The sequence below is a fragment of the Staurois parvus genome, unplaced genomic scaffold (genome assembly GCF_062004578.1).
Source record: "Staurois parvus isolate SC_StPar_1 unplaced genomic scaffold, SC_StPar_1.0 ptg000538l, whole genome shotgun sequence".
In the NCBI taxonomy this organism is placed as follows: Eukaryota; Metazoa; Chordata; class Amphibia; order Anura; family Ranidae; genus Staurois; species Staurois parvus.
The window spans coordinates 344472-368530 of NW_028318334.1; the positions used below are offsets into that span (position 1 = coordinate 344472).

General features: G+C 43.3%; 1 protein-coding gene across 1 annotated transcript in view; it reads right to left on the reverse strand.

The window, feature by feature from the left end:
* Positions 1 to 13313, reverse strand: part of ZNF385C (zinc finger protein 385C) — a 243714-nt gene extending 230401 nt beyond the window's left edge. The window contains exon 1 of the mRNA XM_089690623.1: positions 13064 to 13313. Within this exon, the coding sequence (XP_089546749.1) occupies positions 13064 to 13313 (250 nt within the window). The remainder of the gene's footprint in view (positions 1 to 13063) is intronic.
* Between the last annotated feature and the right edge of the window lie 10746 nt (positions 13314 to 24059).

The following is a 24059-nucleotide window of genomic DNA, read 5'->3' on the forward strand; positions in this document are numbered from 1 at the left end:
GGTGGAATGATTAGTGAGTGATTAGATTGTGTACTGTGTTTTGTCTTACTACGGAGAAATGCTGCTTTAAGATGGAAAGCAGCATGTTCATACTGACAGGAGAGAGATCTGTGTTGTTTACACACAGATCTCTCCCCTCTCAGCTTCGTCAAAGAGTCCAGACTGGGAATCACTTGGTGATTGGTATCCTTGGCGGCTGATGGCAGTGCGGGTAGGGCCGCACGCACCCCCTACCTTGAAATGCAAAGTCACGTATATCTATGTGATTTTGTACAGCGCAGCAGCCCTGTAGCAGTACATCTGCTATGGGGCGGTGGGAAAGTGGTTAAGTGACTTTGAATATGACATGGTTGTAGGTGCCAGATGGGCTGGTCTGAGTATTACAAAAACTGCTGACCTACTGGGATTTTCACACACAACCATCTCTAGGATTTACAGAGAATGCTCCAAAAAAGAGAAAATATCCAATGAACGGCAGTGGACAAAAATGCCTTGTTGATGTCAAAAGGTCAGAGAAGAATGGGCAGACTGGTTCGGGATGATAGAAAGGCAACAGTAACTCAAATAACCACTCATCACAACTAAGGTATGCAGAATACCATCTCTGAACACACATGTCGAACCTTGAAGCAGATGGGCTACAGCAGCAGAAGACCACATCCGGTGCCAGTGTACCCATCTTCTGATTGCTACTTCCAGCAGGATAATGCACCATGTCCCAAAGCTGAAATCATCTCAAACTGGTTTCTTGAACATGACAATGAGTTCACTGTACTCCAATGGCCTCCACAGCCACCAGATCGCAATCCAGTAGAGCACCTCTGGGATGTGGTGGAATGGGAGATTCGCATCATGGATGTGCTGCCGACAAATCTGCAGCAACTGCATGATGCTATCATGTCAATATGGGCCAGAATCTCTGAGGAATGTTTCCAACGCCTTGTTGACATCTTGTTAAATCTATGCCATGAAGAATTAAGGCAGTTCTGAAGGCAAAAGGGGGTCCAACCGGGTACTAGCAAGGTGTACCTAATAAAGTGGCCACTGACTGTATGCTTTTATGGAATGTGAGATACCTGGCACTGCATATACAACTATTGAGGCACACTTTTTTGGAAAGTAAAGATAGTAGAAGGATCTTTTTTCCCAGGGCTTTCCCAGATGTCCTTCCAGAAACATCACTTGTCCAACTCAAGTAACCAACACACAAGGCATCCATGTTGTGCTGTGATTCATTGTATATCCAACAAGTGCAAACCCAACTGCTTCCCAGTTCAAGAATCACGACTCTCCCACCAATAACTGAACGTTAAGGTAAACGGTCAATGATGTTGACGATCTAATTTCCCTTTCTGACACATTTTTCTAACTGAAAATATCTTTTGAGCTGCACCAGCACACATCCACCCCTATTCACTTAAAGGAAAGTCTATCCACAAGATCACAGACTAATAATTGGGCTTCTCATTAGATTCATGTTGTTCATGTATCTGTTACTGTATAGTATAGGTAGGTTGACTAGGTTGTCTATGGGGTCACATACGTTAAATTCCACTTTAATAAAAAATTTTACCAGTTTATAAGAAACAGTTTTAAATAAACTAGAATGAAGGCCAGCTGGATTATGCAATCAGATTATTGGTAGGGATAATCCTACACTTCCTCTATCGGGGGGGGGGGGGGTATATAATCAGGGGGGTCTCCAAACCAGTCCTTTGGGACTTTAGGGGGACCAGACTGTGCCCAGTGGGAGTAAACAATGCCTGATCTTTGGTATTAGGTGGAGAAACAGTTAGTGTCAGTGGGAGGAATAGTGCCCCGTTTTTGTTGTCAGTGAAAGGAATTATGAAGATGAAGTGCTGAGGAGACTGTTGGTGACCTGGGAGGGGTCCCCTAGGTCTAGGGGGAGCTGGCCTTCAGGTTGGGCTCGGGCTGCCTCAGAGGGGTCGATTCAGCAGTATGGCATGAAGAGGATCAAGGCCTGCGAGCAGTGGGAGCAAGGAGGACAGCATGAGTACATCAACACACCCAGAGATTTACATTTACTGCCACATGTACAAGCTTTCAAAGGACATCTCTGTGCTTAACCCTTTATCCTTGTCCTGGGAGATCTTCAGAGCAGCCAGGAGGGCTGGTAGTATCTGTAGGTGGTGGAGCAGTTCTACAGGGCAGAGGAGAAATCTCTACATGTAGTTTGCAACAAGCTAAGCTAACTTGCAGAGGGGGGCTGCGAGTTCATAGCCCATAAGGGACAGTTGCTACTGACCAGCAAAGACTGACGCCTTTCAAGGAAAAGAACAGTCCAGGACCTGGTTCTGTAAATAGGAAGGAGGTTGTCCCTGTACATTGATGCAGTAACATTGGGCATGCCATAATCCCTATTACCCTAGCAAAGTTATTTCCTCTAATAAAATAACAAAAACCAAGTTCAAGGACTGATCCCTGACTGTGAATGCAAATGTGGAAAATGCATGTTGCCTGGCTGTGTGGAGCTTAGGGGGATCCAGAAACACAGCGGCCCCCAAGAAGGTAGCTCTACACTTATGGTTTTAAATTATAATCATATCTTAGTTATTGATTGAAATCCACTTTCCCAAGTGTTGTATATTAGTCAAATGAGCAGTTGACTACCAATCAATTACTCCCATAGGAACAGATTAATCAGAAAATAAAACGATCACTTATCGAAGCGTGTATGGCCACCATTTCACAAATCCAAAGATCTGAGAGTCATATAAAAAATAATCCTAAAGTAAACACTGCAATAATAGCTCCATTTATCACTCACTAAAAATACACTATATGTTCCCCTTAAAAAAAAAAAATCAATATAAAAAAAAGACAGGCAGTCATTCTGATAATGAATTAGTCAGTAAAGAGTACTTTGTTTCTTTCACGCCTGCCATTGTAGTTTTTAATGTCAACAAATATGTGATATTAATAAATCAGTAATAAAAAGCTCCTTTTTGTTTGTTTTTTTAATGGGCCACAGGCAGTGCAGCAGGAAGGAAATTAGCATAATTACATTTGCATAACACCTCATCCAGAGAAATGAACTGCTCCTTCATGCTTGGCTGCATCGGAGGCGTGGGGTAAGTGTGTGTGTAAGCTGCCATATGGGAACACACAGCCTTCAGAGGACGTCTCCCATGTGTCTCATACAATGCACCGTGGATCTCTAAGGATTAGGAAAAGGCTGACTTCATCTCACACCGAGCTGGAATGGATTTTCCTGAAATATGCCCATGTCGTGGGGTTAATTAAGGTAGGACCATCAAATCTAAACTCAGCAGATTTCACAGTCCAGAATTTTCAAATGGCCCTAAGAAATATATTCATTTTCCTTTTTTCTTTTGAATTCACAAAGGGGAGCTTGCGCAATAAGCAGCTCCAGGCTATGAATCCTCGGCGGCTTCCTTATCGAATGGTAAAATAACTGGGCTCACTTGAATGGTGCAGCAGTTACAAGAGTGGCAGAAAATCATTGAAGGAATGGTGAAGTGGGGAACACTGCAAGATGACACGCCATAGTGTGGATGTGGCTGAAAACCACCGCTTCTCCAATCCAGATGTTGTTATGCTACGAGTCCCACCATGATGTTTAGTTCTGAAAAAAGTATGGAAGTGTCAGAATGTTGTGTAGGTTTGTATTGCTGTCTGTGTCTTCATGGAAGAGATTTTCTCTGATTTCCTGTTTTGGAGACACCTGGTACTGAGACAGGAAGTGAGGGGGAAATCTCTCAGCTGGGATACAGGCAGCCATAAAAATCAGCCAGCTTGCAAAACATTTCTACTAGTAATATTGTCTCACCCCTGGTTCACATATATGCGACCATGCGGGCCACGTTTTGTGCGGGCACGAGAGCCCATTCGTTTGCCCCATGGCACGCAGAGAAGTCCCTGCACTTCTTCTGAAAACACAACCAGCACGGGAACCTCGGTTCCCAGTACGGTTGCGTTTTCCAGTACGGCCGGCGTGCCATTAGAACTAATGGCACCTGCCTGCGGATCCGCATTGCTCTGTGTGGGTGGTGCGGCTGCATGGAATTTCATGCAGATCCGCAGCGGCACCACCCGCACAGATGTGAACCTAGCCTTATTGCTGTGTCCTTGTTGGAGACATTCAGGGCTGGTTCACGCCAGATGCAGTCCAGTGCGTTTTTTTTTTCTGCATGAAAAACGCATAGACAGTAGGTTATATGGACTTCAATGACATAGTTCTCAACAGCACAGTGCGCTCCACTGCAGAAAAAAAAATAGAATATGCTGCATTTTTTCTGCACTGAACTGTACTGGAATGCAGCAAAACAAAGCAAAAACACACCTGAATGTACATGTCACTAATTAGCCCCCTTCACACTAGTGCGACTTTTGAGTGCCACAGATTTGCATGACAAGGAAGGTCACATTGTAAAAAGAGCAAACAGGAGGCGCAAACCCCTAGTGCATTATCCAAGGTTTATTAAAGGTAAAGAGGACGAAATCATACTCTCAAACATGGCATAAATGTAAAGTTTAGTAGAACGGTAGAGATGGCCATAACAGTGGCGGAGTGTCCGACTGTCAGTGTGGTCAACTTGTTGACGCGTTTCGGGGATGAGTCCCTTTCCTCAGAGCTGGTGTGTGTGGGTTGCTGCACATTCAGAAACACATAGATGTGAATGAAGCCTAATTGTTAATGACAACCCGATCGTGGTTAGCAGACGCAAGACAAAGTGCCAAAATGCATGATGCTCCACAACTGGGAAGGTTCTTAAACCACTTTGGGGTTGTTGTCATGTGTAGGGCAGCCTATTCAAGTGTGCGATGTGCATTTTACGCATGAAAAAAACCCCCAAAAAACCCAGGAACACAATTCCACTACGTTCAGGTGTGAACAGAATGTACGTGGGAAGGAGCTTTAGGTTGACAAGGGAGGAGAGGTGAAGATTAAAGAAAAATACACGCCTCCATTAGTGATATCCCAACCCCCCCCCCCCCCATTTGCACAGCTAGAGAGTGAAATTTCTGCCCATTCTTCTTTGCAAAATTGCTCAAGCTCTGTCAGATTGGATGGAGAGTGTCTGTGAACAGCAATTTTCAAGTCTTGCCACAGATTTTCAATAGGATTTAGGTCTGGACTTTGACTGGGCAATTCTAATACAAGAATATGCTTTTGACCTAAACCATTCCATTGTAGCTCTGGCTGTATGTTTAGGGTTGTTGTCCTGCTGGAAGGTGAACCCCCAGTCTCAAGTCTTTTGCAGACTCTAACAGGTTTTCTTCTAAGATTACCCTGTATTTGGCTCCATCCATCTTTCCAATAACTATGAGAAGCTTCCCCTGTCCCTGCTGAAGAAAAGCATCCTCACAACATGATGCTGCCACCACCATGTTTCACAGTGGGGAGGGTGTGTTCAGGGTGATGTGCAGTGATACTTTTCTGCCACACATAGCGTTTTGCTTTTAGGCCAAAAAATTCAATTTTGGTCTCACCTGACCAGAGCACCTTCTTCCACATATTTGCTGTGTCCCCCACATGGCTTCTCACAAACTGCAAACGGGACTTCTTATGGCTTTCTTTCAACAATGGCTTTCTTCTTGCCACTCTTCCATAAAGGCCAGATTTGTAGAGTGCACGACTAATAGTTGTCCTGTGGACAGATTTTCCCACCTGAGCTGTGGATCTTTGCAGCTCTTCCAGAGTTACCATACCTCTTGGCTGCTTCTCTGATTCATGCTCTCTTTGCCCGGCCTGTCAGTTTTTAGGTGGACGACCAAGTCTCTTTCCACTTTCGGATGATGGATTGAACAGTGCTACGTGAGATGTTCAAAGCTTGGGATATTTTTTTTATAACCTAACCCTGCTTTAAACTTCTCCATAACTTTATCCCCGACCTGTCTGGTGTGTTCCTTGGCCTTCATAATGCTGTTTGTTCACTAATGTTCTCTAACAAACCTCTGAGGGCTTCACAGAACAGCTGTATTTATACTGAGTTTAAATTACACACAGGTGGACTCTATTTCCTAATTAGGTGACTTCTGAAGGCAATTGGTTCCACTAGATTTTAGTTGGGGGTATCAGAGTAAAGGGGGCGGAATTCAAATGAACGTCACACTTCTCAGATATTTATTTGTAAAAAAATGTTGAAAACCTTTTATCATTTTCCTTCCACTTAACAATTATGTGTCACTTTGTATTGATCTATCACCTTAAATCCCAATACAATATATTTACGTTTTTGTGACATGACAAAATGTGGAAAATTTCAAAGGGTTTGAATACTTTTGATAGGCACTATAGCTTCTTATTGAATGCTGATGGCTTCTGTGAGATAACATAGAAATCTATGGGGCTGAAATCGCACTGGAGTCTAGCGCAGCAATCTTTCTTAAAGTGACTGTGCTCAGATCCATTGAACATATCTGATTTCTCTTGCCATAAAGTAGGGAAAAATGCACTGGAATGCATAAAAATGCATCAATAACGCTTGTAAACATATGTCGGAACGCATCTGGAATAAATTTATATCTAAACTATAATATAACCTTATCGCACTTTACTTACAGATTCACAGTTGCAGGAAGCCCATAGAAGAGGCCGCTAACCCAGTGTCTAGGCATCATATACTGATGCCATCTCTACCCTATTAGATGATCATAAAAACATTTTAAGCATCCAATGCCATATCCGTCCATTTTACCAAGCAATAAAAGCTGACAAAAAGCTGACAGTGCTCCTAGGTCTTCCTAACGCTATTATTAATGTGTTGCTGTTGGTGATTTTGCCTCATGTCTGATGACAGCAAGTTAGAAAACTATGGGTATTTGGGAGTAGTAAATCAGGGGTCCCAATCCTTCTCTATTCCATCCAGAAGTGAAAATAATAAAGTTTTAGTTGGATGTACACTTTAAAGACACCAATTATATAAGTCTCAAACAAGTTTTAGCCTTTAATATAAAGGTGGAGGTCAACTGTTTTCCCTTCTCAATGTGGGGCATTATTCCTCCCACTCATACCAACAATGAGGCACTGTTCCTCCAACTAAAAGTAATGATGGGGCATTGTTTACTTCAACTGACAATAGGGCATTTTCTACTCGCACTGGCTACAGTCCGGCCCCCCTAAAGACTGAAGGACAGTAAACTTGGCCTTTGTTTAGAAAGTTGGGAGATCCCTGTTCTAGTACTTCTAGTGGCAATATAAATGAATGAATGGAAGATATAACCAGTTCACTCCTGCGGTAGCCCAACAGAGCCACACACAAAATAGAGATGCACACAACAGAAACATTTGTTTCATTTAGTTTTGGATAGGGATGCACCGATACCATTTTTTTTTAACACCAATACTTTTTTAAAGTACTTATCGATACCTATTGCCTTGGAAAGGTAAGTGGAAAAGGAGCTGTGGGGAAATCAGGCTATGGTTGAGAGGGGGGTGGTTGGCTTGGGGTAGGATGGTTGGGATGAGTGGTTGAGGGATGGGATAGGTAGACAAGGCTGGAAGATAATGTGACTGCTGAGGAATGAAGGGGTGGCAGAAAGGGATCTTTAAGCTGTACAGTGGGGTAGCAAAGGAAGGAGAACTGTGACTAAACTAGGAGCATGATAGATAGTAGTGATAGCTGATAGTGGGATAATGACAGGAATTATGACATTTGTGGATTGGAGATTGTAAAATGAGCAGGGGAAAGGAGGGGGGGGGGGGATAAACCTAAATGGGCAAGGAGTGGTAACAGTCAGATGAGAGCAGGGAAACCATCAGAAATTTTGAGGCCCCTTACACAGCTTTAGGCCTGGGCCCACCCTTACAACCAACATTCCCCAGAGCCCCCCCACTGGCCGTCTTACCAAATTTGACCATCCTACCATGTCCTCCTCCTCCTTCATCCCATCTCATTCATACCATATCTTCCTCCTCCTCTATTCCATGTCTTCTTCCATCCCATGTCTTCCTCCTCCAGTCCCATCTTCCCCATCCTATGTCCTCCACTTCCAATATCATCTCCCTCATCCAATGTCCTCCTCCATCCCGTGTCCTACTCCTGTTCCAATCCCATCACCTCCAACCCATGTCCTGCTCCTCCCCCATCCCATGTCCTCCTCCAGTTCCTTCTCCTTCATCCCATATCCTCCTCCTCGTCCAGTCCCATCTCCTCCATCTTATGTTCTTCTCCTCCAGTCCCATCTCTTCCACCTTAGGAAAATACAGGTAAACGTTTCGAATAAATCTGCCCCTCCTGTCCAGGTGTGAAAGGGAGGCCACACGGATCCCCTGAAACTACTCACACAGTCCAATTTGAATAATGTGTCTGGGTTTCAGGCAGACTGAAATTTGGACCCATGATTCAAAACCTGGACTGTCGGGGTTAAATTCCAGACGGGTGGCAACCCTAGTGTCGCTGCATATACTGATAGCAGCCAGTATGGCCCCCAGACAATGCATACAAGAGCAGAACAGTGTTGAGCCCCAAAACATAATACAGTAGAGAAGCAGAATGTGGCCCCCGTGTGCCCCAGAATACAATATAGGAAAGCAGCAGAATGTGGCCCCCAGGGGCTCAAATCACAGAATATAAGTGAAGCACAGTGTGATCCCTGGTTCTCCAGCATACTATCAAGGAGGGAGTCAGAATGTTCCCCCCCCCCTACACAATATAGAACAACAGAACAGTGTGGCCCACGGGGGGCACATAAACTGCCTAAACCATTACATAACACATGCAGCCCATCCCTGTGTGGCCTTCAGGTACCCTCCTTACATATTCCTGCACAGCCCCATGTCATTCTCACCTGAATGAATTGTATGGTGAGAGCGGACTTCCTGACCCCGCCTACTCCCACCACCACCACTACTTCTCCTGCTTGGCCCCTTCCCTCCTGTCAGACATCCAGTCAACACTGGAGCCTCACCAACTGAGCAGGGCCATTCTGGAGGTGGGGCCTACAGTGGGGGCCTAAAGTTGTGTGTGAGTGATAGGTGGGAGTCATTGGGCTGGCCAGATTTAGGTGACAGTGGTGGATGACAGGTGGGAGTGGCTAGGGCATTTGAGTCAATGTTTGGTAAGGACGCGGCAGCCCAGGCCTTACCAACTGGTAATTGCCTGCATTCCTTTGTTTACATTTCAGTTGTCAGCGGGTAATCCCGCTGACAGTAGAAAGAACCAAACCTGAAGATATCGGTTTTTAATGTCAGTGCATTTGCACAAGTACCGATACTCGTACAAATGCCTAGTATCGGATCCAATACCGATGTCGGTGCAACCCTTGTTTCGGATTCATTCTTTAAGTTAACAAGTTTGTTTCATCATATTCATTATATTAGAATGATTCATTTTTGTTTTTTGGAATTTGTTTTGTATATTCAGATTAGTTTTGTATATTCAATATTTTCAAACTGATTTGAATTTTGGAAGGCTATATTCTTTCTATTTGACTCTATTTTTTTTCTATTCGAATTTCAGAAGACACTTATATTCTCTATTATTCTATTCTAATCTATTCCATTTTTGTCTATTCTATTCTTTTATTTTCCATTCTATTCTTTTCCATTCTATATGCTATTCTGTTTTGTGCTATTCTATAAAGCAGCCTGTGTAGGAAACATTGTCTTAATTCACTTTTATACCTTACTGTATTTATTGCAATATGTTTCCATTTCAAATTCATTTTCAAATGTGAAAAATTTGTTTAGTTTATAATTTATTTTGGATTCGTTAAAATTGGTTACTGTTGTGATTCAGAAATTCGGATACATCTGAGTCAATGAATAACATAGATTTCATCTGAATTTTGATTTGTAGCAAAATGAATTGCATATGTCTAACACAAAATAAGCAGCAGGAGTGAACTTTCACATTAGAGCGGAATCTTCCCATACATGGGATCTTTAAATTTTAGGCCTAAGTGGATGAACACTTCCCTCTCTATATGTGAACAAACCAATTGTGACTATTCCGTTATCAAATTTTACAAAACATATAACATATAAAAGTAAAAAATGACAACAAATTTACTCAAGCTGTCCAGGTAACAAAAGTTTAAACCCCTTTTTCAGTTATCAAGAGGGCAAATCTGCGAACGCATGTACTGGAAATTCTAAAGGAACAAGCTGTTCTGCACAACAATATAATGACTGGATGATGAATCCTTAGTAGACATGGTTGAACAATGCCCATGGTAATGTGTAAGATGGAAACTAAAGATTTAGAGTGTGAGGTCCAGCACTGTACAGAGATTAGAAAGCAGGTCTGCAATAAATGACACCATCCCTCATTCAAAACTAGACCTTGCTAAAGCCATTGGATCAATAATGTCTATGTGCTGGCATGACACCACTGCTAGGTCAGCACAGTAGGTTCCTTTGACTTTTTTCAGTGAAATATTTCTTATGAATTCACATGGAGCCATACAAGATAAGTACAGTAGAATACATTAATTAGATACTAGTAAAAATAAGAAAATCGATGTCAGAGAGAATGTATTACAGGACAAATAGAAGGCTATAACAATTGCAGTCAGTATCCAGCAAAAAAGGGCTATGGGGTAAGAGGGGGAAGGAGGAGAAAGGAAAGTGACTTGGCATAAGCATGGTCCCTTCCTTCATTAAGTCCTGGCTGTGTCTATGTAACCTAGACGCGCCTCCAAAACCCAGCATTGTCCTGACAAACAACATCCTTTCTGGCATAGATGATACATTGCAAGCTCAGGCCAAAAAAGGCAGAATATATAGATCTGAAATGGATTTATTTACAAACACAATCATAGTCTACATATACTGGACATTGGCTTGAAAACTTCTGTTCCGCATTGAAATTTTAGTTGACAACTCTGATAAAATCATGGTGTAAATTGCAACCCAAGACATCTCCATCCAGAACAGATTTCTTACAGTTCCTGACTGGGTCTTAATTACCTTTTAGGACCAACGGGCGGAGTTTCCTCTCCCATTACTTGCAAAGATGTAACAAACCAGGCGCTGTTATTCAATAAGTTCACACTGTCACAGACCAAATACATTCTCCATTTTGATGGATCACACTATGCGATCAACATTAGACAAGCATTTTGGAACCCAGCATTTACAGTGCATTCATAAAATATTCAGTCCCCCTTTACATTTTTCAATGTTATGTTGCAGCCTGTTACTACAGTTGTTTAAATTATTATTTTTTTCTTCCATTAATCTACACTTACTACCCCATAATGACAACCTGAAAACAGAATTTTAGAACAGTTTGCAAATTTATGAAAAAGGAAAGACTGAAATATCAAACTGGCATAAGTATTCAGACCCTTTGAAACAACACTTGAAAATTAGCTTAGGTGCTTCCCATTTCTCTTGATCGTTGCTGAGATGTTTCTATACCTTGATTAGAGTCCATCTGTGGTAAATTAAATTGATTGGACAATATTTGGAAAGGTACACACCTCTACATAAAAGACCACACAGATGACAATGCATACTGTATCGGAGCAAAAACCATGAGGTCAAAGGAACTGCTTACAGAGTTCAGATACAGTAATATTGCAGGGCATAGATCTGGGGAAGGGTATAAAAACATTTCTGCTGCACTAATGGTTACCAACAGCACAGTGGCCTCCATGTTTCTCAAATGAAAGATGTTTGGCCCAACCGGGACTCTTCCAAGAGCTGGTAACCCAGCCAAACTGAGCAATCAGGGGAGAAGGGCTTTAGTAAGAGAGGTGACCAAGAACGTGATGGTCATGCTAATTGAGCTCCAGAGATCCTGTGTAGAGATGGGACAAAGTTCCAGAAGGAATAGCTACATGGAAGCCTCTGGTCTGTTGAAACCAAAATTGAACTATTTGGCCTCAATTCTAATTCTCTTCTTTTAATAAATTCACAGATATTTCTGTTTCGTTTTGTCATTATGGGGTGCTAAGTGTAGATTAACAACTTGCCCTCATGAAGATTTACCCCCCCCCCCTTCCTGACCAGGCCATTTTTTGTGTTACGGTGCTGCATTATTTTAACAGTGCAGTCATGCAATGCTGCACCCAAATAAAACTTACATCCTTTTTTTCTCATGAATTGACCTTTATTTTGGTGGTATTTGATCATCTGTGAGGTTTTTATTTTTTACGCTATAAAAAGAAAAAAACGACAATTTTGAGAAAAAAAATATATTTTTGACTATTTGCTATTAAACATGTCCAGTAAAAATTTTTTAAAAAATCTAATTTCGTCATAAATTTAGGCCAAATGTATTCTGCGACATGTCTTTGATAAAAAAAAAAATCCCAATACGTGCAAATTAATTGGTTTACGTGAAAGTTATAGCGTTTACAAATAGTGGTATACACAGTATACTTTGATTTTTTTTTGCTAATATATTTTTACTAGTAATGGCGGCGATCAGTGACTTATAGCGGGACTGTGGCAGGCATTCGGACACTGGGGGGAACTGACTTGGTGTCACTGACATCCCCAGTGACACCAATACAGTGATCAGTGCTAAAGAAAAGCACTGACACTGTACTAATGGCACTGGGCAGGAAGGGGTTAACATGAGGGGCGATCAAAGGGTTAACTGTGTGCTGTTTTGCTGTGTCCTGTGCTTGTACTTCACTGTAATCACACTGCTTTGCATTGCTGTGCTGTGCACAGCCATCCAAAGCCATGTGCATGAGCCGACAGGGAGGAGAACTGTTTTGTTTACAGATCCTTGGAAATCACCGGGCGCCGTTAATTAATCACTGGTCGGGACCTGGTGAGTGACAGCCGCTGCCACGAATGGCAGCACGGGTAGGGAGTGTGCCCCTCTACCCGGAAATGCAAAATCATGTGTATACGTGATTTTGCGCACCCGTGCCACCCTGTAGCAGTATTTCTGCTGTAAGGTGGTCGGGAAGCAGGTAATGAGACAAACATTAATATAAACAACTGTAGTATCAGGCTGAAACATAACCAAACTGAAAAAAAAGTGAAGGGGGACTGAATATTTTATGAATTCACTGTATGAAATGAACACAACAATTCACATGTCAACAACCCACTGGAAAACTCTACGGTTCTATAAGCCAGATTTGAGCACTGAGAAATGTGACACAACCTTACCATGAGCTGGGATTCTGCCTCTGTTGACCTGTTTCAGTCTCTTCTGGTGTGATTTGCCATTATAATGTATTTGGGCCTGGACAGCAGAGTTGAGCTGTATGTTACAGACCTCACATAGAGTGAAGGAGGGCAGTCTCTTCTCCCGTTTAGTCTGCATTTCCATGGCTGGGCTCTCTAGTTGCCCATTCTCACAAACAGATAAAGCAAGAAGGGACTCCGCGGAGTAAGCAGGACTTACTGGGCGCTTCATATCTGCAGCCAAGAAGAAATAAATCATCTGTTATTACAGAGAACGTCTGTTCTTTTCAGCTCACCAACATAAACATAAATTTGTTGACCAATAATGCTAGAAAATTACCACCTAAATTAATTTTCTGGAAAAAATCTCTGTGGATCTATCTTCACTGCTGGGTTTTTAGAATTAATTCTTCAGCACAGCAGGAGTTGAATATAAGCTATTGTGTGGTTTTATTACTGTCAAAATCAGTTTGGAGGAACAGAGGAAACGAGGGCAAAAATAAACAGTATTGAAGAAATATCTGCAATTCACCTCCTCAGCTATAACACATATATACGTAACATGAAGGGGATGGCTGTTGTAAATCAAAAAAGGAAAGCTGAAATATAATCTGTGTGAACAAGAAAATCATTTAAACTGTATTGGAAAATCTCAAGAGAACAACTAAGGTGAAAAGTGTTCAGTACTCAACTAAAATCCATCAGTGAGGTTCATGTATCTGGTGTCAGAGATAACAAACAATACAAGGGCCAGAGTGGATCCTGTAGGAATACAACATTTGATGGCAAAGCTTCACCCCTCTACAAGGATTACTTCTTTTAATACAGAACATCTTCCTGGTTCTAAACTGGCTTAGATTATTGTGAGAACGTGTGAACAAGTTATTATGAGATTACTGTATCATATTCATTATAGGAAAAATGTAGGGATGGAAATCATACAATTTGCTTCTTTGCCACTCTAGCCTTGACTCTATCTGACATCCAGAAGCAAATAAAAAACCTTTCCAGCACACTTACCAAACCAAATTGACCCTTTCCAACAATTCACATTAAAAGAAGAGGGTTTTGTTTTCCCACATTTGCAAATGTATGCTGCAGTGCCCATGTCAAGGCTCCTCTGTACCGGGGCGGACTGACTATTTGGAAACTCGGGCACTGCCCGAGGGCCTGGGGTCAGTAGGGGGCCCCATGAGATGCCATCTTTTTCATAGGCTTTTTTGAGTTTGGGCAAGGACACAGGGGCCCCATGATCCCCTATTGCCCGGGGGGCCCCATGAGTTGTCAATCCGCCCCTGCTCTGTACACTTCCAAGTTGGACCATCTTTAACCTCCCTAGCAGTCTGATTATGTCCATATTTCTGTGCTCAAAGCGGTACATTTTTTTGCATGGAAATATGTATGTAATTTTTAGGAATAACTCACTGAAATCTGTCTGAACAAGAGTCTAGTAAACATCCCGAGTATGTTAAAATCTGAAACACGAAATTATAATTTAATAAATACTCGAAATAAATTATTATTATTATTATTTTTTATAATAATATAATCAAACCAAAAACACTGAAATTTGAAATATAGCGCCAAGTTCGCACATCACTGAGCAAAGTCGCAAAATCATTTTCAGAGTCTGATTAATTTCCCCACGAATCATTATCACTCAATTCTGCAAGTAGTTCTAATTTACTATCGCTGTTCTCTAGCTGGTCTAAAACCGATTTTGACCTAAAGGACGCTTTTTGGACGCCATGGACTTTTCTAAGTTGCCAGGCAGAAAGAACAGTAAAAATGCAGGCAGGGCACAGGACAAAGCACTCGGGACAAAATGTATGTGAAATGGTTTGATATAGTAATGTTTTACTATGTGATTTTAGTGTATTGAGTGAATGTCACAATATGTCATTTTCAAATTTCCCGCCGGTCCGTCCCCCATACGTCCCGACACTCGCAGGGGACGGAACCCAGATGACAGATGCCGGCATCCACCGGAGTACATTACAGGGGACACTGCAGGAGGGACATCGCAGGAGCGCAGGACAAAGTAAGTGACCGAGGGATCCCGGAGCATCGCCACATGGTAAGCCCGAGTGTAGCTAGGGGTTACCGCTTGTGGTACTGAAACTTTACCCCGAGCTACACTCAGGAATACCGCCAGGGAGGTTAAGGAGGAGTGGGCTTCCCCCAGGTACACCTGTCCTTAATCTATACACTGCTATATGTGGTCCTACTTGGAAGACTCTGAAATGTATATAGTTAGGACCGCAGTATAATGGGAAGCTTTGACATGGACACGCGGCTTCAGGGGCGGACTGACCATTTGAGCACTCGGGCACTGCCCGAGGGCCCGGGATCAGTAGGGGGCCCCAGCCGCCTATCAGTGACCATCATTGCTGCATATCAGTGCAGCATCATGAGTGCCTCCTCATCAATGCGCACCTGTGTTGCCTCATCAGTGCCCATCAGTGCTGCCTATCAGTGTAGCCACATCAACGCACAGCAGCAGATCAGCGATGGAGAAAAAATTACCTGTTTGCAACATTTTATAATAGAAACATAAAAAAAACTTTTTCTTTTTTCCAATTTTTTGCAAAAAATAAAACCTCCAGTGGTGATCAAATACCACCAAAAGACAGCTCTATTTGTGTGGAAAAAAGTATAAAAATTTCCTATGGGTACAGTGTTGCATGACCGTGCAATTGTCATTCAAAGTGCGACAGTGCTGAAAGCTGAAAATTGGCCGTGGCAGGAAGGGGGTATAAGTGCCCAGTAGGCAAGTGGTTAAAGGACAATTCCAGACAAGGTATACATTTACATTAGGGTTCTCCAAACTTTTCAAACAAAGGGCCAGTTTAGTACCATTCAGACTTTACGAGGGCTGGATTGTGACCACTGGGGGTCGAAAATGTCCTGGACCCAGCATCAGTGAGAATTATCCTTGGCTCAGGGTTAGTAGTCAGTTACATAGCGCCTGTGGTCATCAACAGGAGGAGATATAGTAGCCCATCATTGGTATTACTGGAAGGAACAGTACCCCATCATTGGTATCAGTGGGAAGAAAAGTACTCCAACATTGGTATAATGGAAGAAACAGTGCCCTATTGTTGGTGTCGTTATGAGGAATAGTGTCCCATTGTTAGTATCAGTGGGAGGAATAGTGCCCAATCATTGATATTAGTGGGAAGAATAGTGCCCCATCATTGATATTAGTGGGAGGAATAGTGCCCCATCATTGATATTAGTGGGAGGAATAGTGCCCCATCATTGATATTAGTGGGAGGAATAGTGCCCCATCATTGATATTAGTGGGAGGAACAGTGCCCCATCATTGATATTAGTGGGTGGAATAGTGCCCCATCATTGATACTAGTGGGTGGAACAGTGCCCCATCATTGATACTAGTGGGTGGAACAGTGCCCCATCATTGATACTAGTGGGTGGAATAGTGCCCCATCATTGATACTAGTGGGTGGAATAGTGCCCCATCATTGATACTAGTGGGAGGAATAGTGCCCCATCATTGGTATTAGTGGGAGGAATAGTGCCCCATCATTGATATTAGTAGGAGAAATAGTGCCCCATCATTTGATATTAGTGGGAGGAATAGTGCCCCATCATTGATATTAGTGGGAGGAATAGTGCCCCATCATTTGATATTAGTAGGAGGAATACTGCCCCATCATTGATATTAGCGGGAGGAATACTGCCCCATCATTGATATTAGCGGGAGGAATAGTGCCCCATCATTGATATTAGCAGGAGGAATAGTGCCCCATCATTTGATATTAGCGGGAGGAATAGTGCCCCATCATTTGATATTAGTGGGAGGAATACTGCCCCATCATTGATATTAGTGGGAGGAATAGTGCCCCATCATCAAGGGCCCGGGGTCAGTAGGGGGCCCCATGAGATGCCCCTGGTACCTTTTTCATAGGCTTTTTTGTTTGGGCAAGGACACAGGGGCCCCATGATCCCCTATTGCCCGGGGGCCCCACAAGTTGTCAGTCTGCCCCTGGACTTGCTTACGCATTTCGAGGGCAAGCCCTCTTACTCAGGGCCAATAGCAGATACATACTACATGGTGGGACTTAAATAACAAATGACCTTGACATGAGAACCCAAGACTCCTCCCAAGGGTGGAGGGCCAATAGAGAGTCAGCTGACTAAACATAATATTGTATGTGTACTTGTGGATAAAAAAAGGATACAAACCAAGCAAAACATCACGTTCGGGTCAGGATTTTATCCTGTTCAGAACTAATGACGTGCGGTTTAGAAACGGTTCCCATAGAAGTCAATAGCCTGTAATCTGCACCTGAACTGGACCGCACAGCTCAGAAATCGTACAGGACTCTTTTTCAATTCGCACTGAATCCGCATTGTCGTGCACCGGACATATGTGAACAGGCACCATAGGAAGCAATGTTAGTTCACTTGTCACATGGATTGGATGCGGTTCAAACTACATCCAATCTGCATATATGTGACCCAGCACTCAGGGGAGCCACTTACAAGGCATTGAAGGAAATAAGGATGACATCATGGGAACTTGTACCTTGAAATGCAAAACAGCAAGGCATCTCCTGTATAGCAAACCTGCCAGGTTCCCTTTAGAACAATGAGTAAAGTGCAATAATCATAAAAAACTGCAATATTTAAATTTTTCTGAATACTCCAAGCCGAGGAAAAATACAAATCAAACGCTTGCTTTAAATTACATTTTCTGTGCAATCACTAATTACAAATCTACCTTTTTACCTAGGACATGGCAGAACCATATGTACAAATCTTGCACTATCTCATATGTGTCACTAGATGGCATGCAAATCAACACAATTTCATGCATGAGCCTCTAATACCAGGTTTAAATAGGAGAAGAAAATGTCCTGACTATACTGTACATATACTGTAGATTTCTAATCATGACATTTAAGCTGGCTATATATGAGTTGAATTCCCAAAATAATTCTCTTTCTTTTATAAGAATTTTTGTTCGAATTTCGCACCATTAGTTGGTCATAGAAACGGTCGTGCGACCATCAAAACTAGAGTGTTCGGGCATGTTGGAAATGTTTGGAAAAACGAATGAATTTTGAATCCATGATGGGAGAATCATGCAAGATATATAAAGCTGTGACCTGTAAAGAAAAGAAAATTCTTGGCCAAGAAAATTATTTTCTGTAGCAACAGGATGTGAAATTAAAGGCTTGATTGGTCGAATTTCGAAATCAATGGTGGCACATCGAATTACAAAATGCACAAAATTTCTGATTTTCTAAAAAAGTGCAGCTTGTGGTTGAATCAGTCTGCCAACATCATGAAATCTTAGTGACCCATAAAAGGAAATGATATTGTATATTTAGTAAATACATTTTCTGTTAAAGCTGATATCAGGGAAAATTTACTTCAATGGGAGTATACAGAATATAGTGCAACTGTGCATAGTAACCAATCCGTGTCCAGGTTTCATTGTCAAAGTTTAACTGGACAAGCTGAATATAGAAGCTGATTGGTTACTATGCACACCTGCACCAAATTCAGTATGCTCAGGTTTCAATAAATTTCCCCCATCATATTGACATATACCTTAAGCCAAAAATGTTTGTTTGGCTTTGGATAGAGTGGGGAATAGGCTACAAATCCCTGTTGTTTATTTCTGTTGTGTTCTTTTTCCATTTTTCTGTTCTGTTGCTGTCTCTGTCCATTTGGGGAGACATTTGGGGGATGAAGTTAGAGCAAATCTCTAGTCAAGGGAAATCTTCTCCTAGACACATTGTAATCAGCGGCTCCTGACCGTGGCAGCTACAGTGTATCAATGTTTCTGTACATTTTAAGGCTCCATACACACCAGTGTTTTTTAACCACTTATACCCCCTTCCTGCCCAGGCCAATTTTCAGCTTTCAGTGCTGTTGCCCTTTGAATGACAATTGTGCGGTCATGCAACACTGTACCCATATGAAATTTTTATCATTTTTTTCACACAAATAGAGCTTTCTTTTGGGGGTATTTGATCGCTGCTGGGTTTTTTATTTTTTGCACTATAAACAAAAAAAGAGCAAAAAAATTTGTAAAAAAATGTTTTTCTTTGTTTCTGTTATAAAATTTTCAAACAGGTAATTTTTCTTCTTCGCTGATGTGCGTTGATGAGGCTGCACCGATAGGCAGCACTGATTAGATGGCACAGATAGGCAACGCTGATGGGCACTGATGAGGTGGCACAGATAGGCAGCACTGATGAGGTGGCACTGGTGGGCATTGATGAGGAGCCACTGATGATGCTGCACTGATATGAAGCAATGATGGTCACTGACAGGCAGCACTGATGAGCGACACTGATGGGTGGCGCTGACTGATGGCACTGATGGGCGCAACAGCTGAGGGGCACTGATGGGCATAACTGCTGGGAGGCACTGCTGGGCGGCACTGCAGGGCACTGATCATCAGTGCCCTGATGATTAGTGCTGATCTGCTCTGTGACAGCTGTCAGTTATCGGCAGTACTTTCCTCGCACTGTGACAGCATGAGGAAATTGCTGCCGGTAACCGGTAACGTATTTACTCGGTGATCTGCTGTGTCATTGGACACAGCTGTTCATGTGGTAAAAGGCCGCTGTGATTGGCCTTTTACCTCATCACGTGATCAGCTGTGTCCGATCACGGAGATCGCTGGGTGAACACCACTGGGGGCCCGCGGGTGGGAGTGTTCTGGGAGGACGTCATATGACACCCTCCCAGAACTGGACAACCACTCTGTAGCCGTCATTCGGCTATAGCACGGTTAGCAAGTGGTTAAACTCCAAGAAGCTGTTGCTTGCCTTTTTCTTTCTGCTCCTAGAAGCTAAATAGTGTTGTCCTATGTGTCCATACACACACACTACTTTAAGCTATTAGCATTTTTTTCAGTTTCAGCGTTTAGGAGCAGAAAAACATTGTTTTTTGAAGCATCCAGCAGAAAAAAATAACACTAAATGCTACTAGAACGCTAATAACAGCTTTTTTTCTAGCTTCTTTTTCTTCCTCAATATGTACTGTAAAAATGCTAATAAAATATTAACGCACTTCTGAACGCTACTAAAAAACACTTTTTTTATTCAGCGTTTTTCCAGCATTTTTTGAGCTTAAAAAAAATTGTATGTGTGTGTGTGTATATATATATATATATATATATATATATATACAGTATATATATATATATATATATACAGTATATAATAAATAAAACCAATGAATGAACCACACTATGGATATTTCCATACATACTAAAATAGTGTGAGAACTGGTGCAGCTATCCAAGTGTATACCACTGTTACTCAAGAACATTTTTTTTTTAAACAGCGCTCAACAGTATAAAAAAACAAACAATATCCCAAAAAAAAACCATTATCTGAAGTGTCCAAATAAACTTTCAGTCCATGACGATGTAAACGCGATTATTTGAAAGTGTTCAAATAGCATACATTCACAGTTCCCCGTAGATGTGATGGCCATGTGGTCAGGAAGTAGTGTGTTTCATACAGTGTGGTGGAAGGACATGCTGTATGTATGGAGAGGAGAAGGACCGTGCAATCAGAGAATGGTGAATGAAGAGTGAAGATTGAAGCAGAGCTCTCCATACAGAGGACAGAGTTCAGATACAGAGTCTCAATGATCACTGATGCTTTGCTACCACCTACATTTTTGGACATTAGCATCTAAACTGAAGTAATAGATTTAGGATATGTTAAGTGCATGATCTGAAGTAAAGGAAAGAAGGGAGATACCATTATCCACCACCAGATAAAGCATTGTTTGACCCTGTTGCTAATGCAAGGGGTCCATCTAATCTGGTGAGTGTGGCCAAGAAGGGGAGTCACAGATTGAAGAGCACTTTAAAGAGCACCAGTCACTATTCGTATTGTTTGAGCATGGAGCACGTTAATAGGACGCATATATATATATATATATATATATATATATATATATATATATATATATATAACCCTTGGCAAAAAGTATGGAATCACCACTCTTGGAAAATATTCATTCAATTATTTAATTGTAACCAATCATAGACATGCCTCAGAACTATTTTCATTTAACATTCCAACCTCCTGGCTTTGAGAAACTTGCAAACAAATAGAAAAGAAAAAAAACTATAGTCAATTGCAACTGTTTTTGCAGATCAAGAAGAGGAAAAAAATATGGAATCACTTAATTCTGAGGAAAATATTATGGAATCACCATGTACTTTGCAGTTCTAAAACAAACATCTGCTTTAGATTACATCTGCTAATTCAGCGGTTCTCAACCTGTGGGTCGCGACCCCTTTGGGGGTCGAACGACCCTTTCACAGGGGTCGCCTAAGACCATCGGAAAACACATATTTCCGATGGTCTTAGAAACCGAGACACCGCTCCTCTATCTGTCTCCAGGTGTGGGCGGGATGACATGCCGCCCCTGTCATCTGGACACACCCCCGGGATCAATCCTCGCCGGTGATTGGCCGCCGGAACTGTAGCTCAGGAGAGGCACACAGGCGGCCAATCACCGGCGAGGAGGTGGAACTTGGAGAGGAGGAGCCAAGCGGCACCGCGAAGATCGAGCGAGTGAAGAGGAGGAGAGCGGCCAGAGAAGGAAGACAGCTGACCGGTAAGTGTCTGTACCATGGGAGAGGGAGGGAGCGAGCGAGCCCAGGCTGGAGCAGGGGTCAGCAAGGTAAGTATCATTGTTGTCAGTGGGAGGAATAGTGCCCAATCATTGGTGTCACTAATACCAATGATGGGGCACTATTCCTCCCCCCACTGACACCAATGATGAGGCACGATTCCTCCCCCAAATGACACCAACGATGGGGCACTATTCCTCCCCCCACTGACACCAACGATGGGGCACTATTCCTCCCCCCACTGACATCAACGATGGGGCACTATTCCTCCCCCCACTGACATCAACGATGGGGCACTATTCCTCCCCCAACTGACACCAACGATGGGGCACTATTCCTCCCCCCACTGACACCAACGATGGGGCACTATTCCTCCCCCCACTGACACCAACAATGGGGCACTATTCCTCCCCCCACTGACACCAACAATGGGGCACTATTCCTCCCCCCACTGACACCAACAATGGGGCACTATTCCTCCCCCCACTCACACCAACGATGGGGCACTATTCCTCCCCCCACTGACACCAACGATGGGGCACTATTCCTCCCCCCACTGACACCAACGATGGGGCACTATTCCTCCCCCCACTGACACCAACGATGGGGCACTATTCCTCCCACTGTCACCAACGATGGGGCACTATTCCTCCCCCACTGATACCAACGATGGGGCACTATTCCTCCCCCACTGACACCAACGATGGGGCACTATTCCTCCCCCACTGACACCAACGATGGGGCACTATTCCTTCCACTGACACCAACGATGGGGCACTATTCCTCCCACTGACACCAACGATGGGGGCACTATTCCTCCCACTGACACCAACGATGGGGGCACTATTCCTCCCACTGACACCAACGATGGGGGCACTATTCCTCCCACTGACACCAACGATGGGGGCACTATTCCTCCCACTGACACCAACGATGGGGGCACTATTCCTCCCACTGACACCAACGATGGGGGCACTATTCCTCCCACTGACACCAACGATGGGGGCACTATTCCTCCCACTGACACCAACGATGGGGGCACTATTCCTCCCACTGACACCAACGATGGGGGCACTATTCCTCCCACTGACACCAACGATGGGGGCACTATTCCTCCCACTGACACCAACGATGGGGGCACTATTCCTCCCACTGACACCAACGATGGGGGCACTATTCCTCCCACTGACACCAACGATGGAGGCACTATTCCTCCCACTGACACCAACGATGGGGGCACTATTCCTCCCACTGACATCAGTGATGGGACACTTTTCCTCCCACTGACATCAGTGATGGGACACTTTTCCTCCCACTGACATCAGTGATGGGACACTTTTCCTCCTACTGACACCAGTGATGGGGCACTATTCCTCCCACTGACACCAATGATGGGGGCACTATTCCTCCCACTGACATCAGTGATGGGACACTTTTCCTCCCACTGACATCAGTGATGGGACACTTTTCCTCCCACTGACACCAGTGATGGGGCACTATTCCTCCCACTGACACCAGTGATGGGGCACTATTCCCCCCACTGACACCAGTGATGGGGCACTATTCCCCCCACTGACACCAATGATGGGGCCCTATTCCCCCCACTGACACCAATGATGGGGCACTATTCCCCCCACTGACACCTATGATGGGGCACTATTCCTCCCACTGGCACCAATGATGGGGAACTATTCCTCCCACTGGCACCAATGATGGGGCACTATTCCTCCCACTGACACCAATGATGGGGCACTATTCCTCCCAATGACACCTATGATGGGGCACTATTCCTCCCACTGACACCAATGATGGGGCACTATTCCTCCCACTGACACCAATGATGGGGCACTATTCCTCCCAATGACACCAATGATGGGGCAGTATTCCCCCCCCACTGACACAAATGATGGGGCACTACTCCTCCCACTGTGCTAATTAGTCTGCAGTTAAAAAGGGAGTGCTTGCACACTTTGGTGAGCTGTTTCACCAAACTGATTGCCGTGAATCATGGCTCCAACATGAGAGATGTCAGTTGAAACACAGGAGAGGATTATAAAACTTCTTCAAGAAGGTAAATCATCACAGAATGTTGCAAAAGATGTTGGTTATTCCCAGTGAGCTGTATCTAAAATCTGAACTAAGTACAAATCAATGGGAAGCGTCAAGATAGAAAACTTAAAGCAATATGCCTTGAAAACAGAAAATGCACAACAAAACAAATGAGGAACAAATGGAGAGAAACTTTTGGGCAGAAACTGGAGTTTATGTCTGTGACCGAACTGTAAGATATCAGCTAAAGGAAATGGGATTTACATGCAGAAAAGCCAAACGAAAACC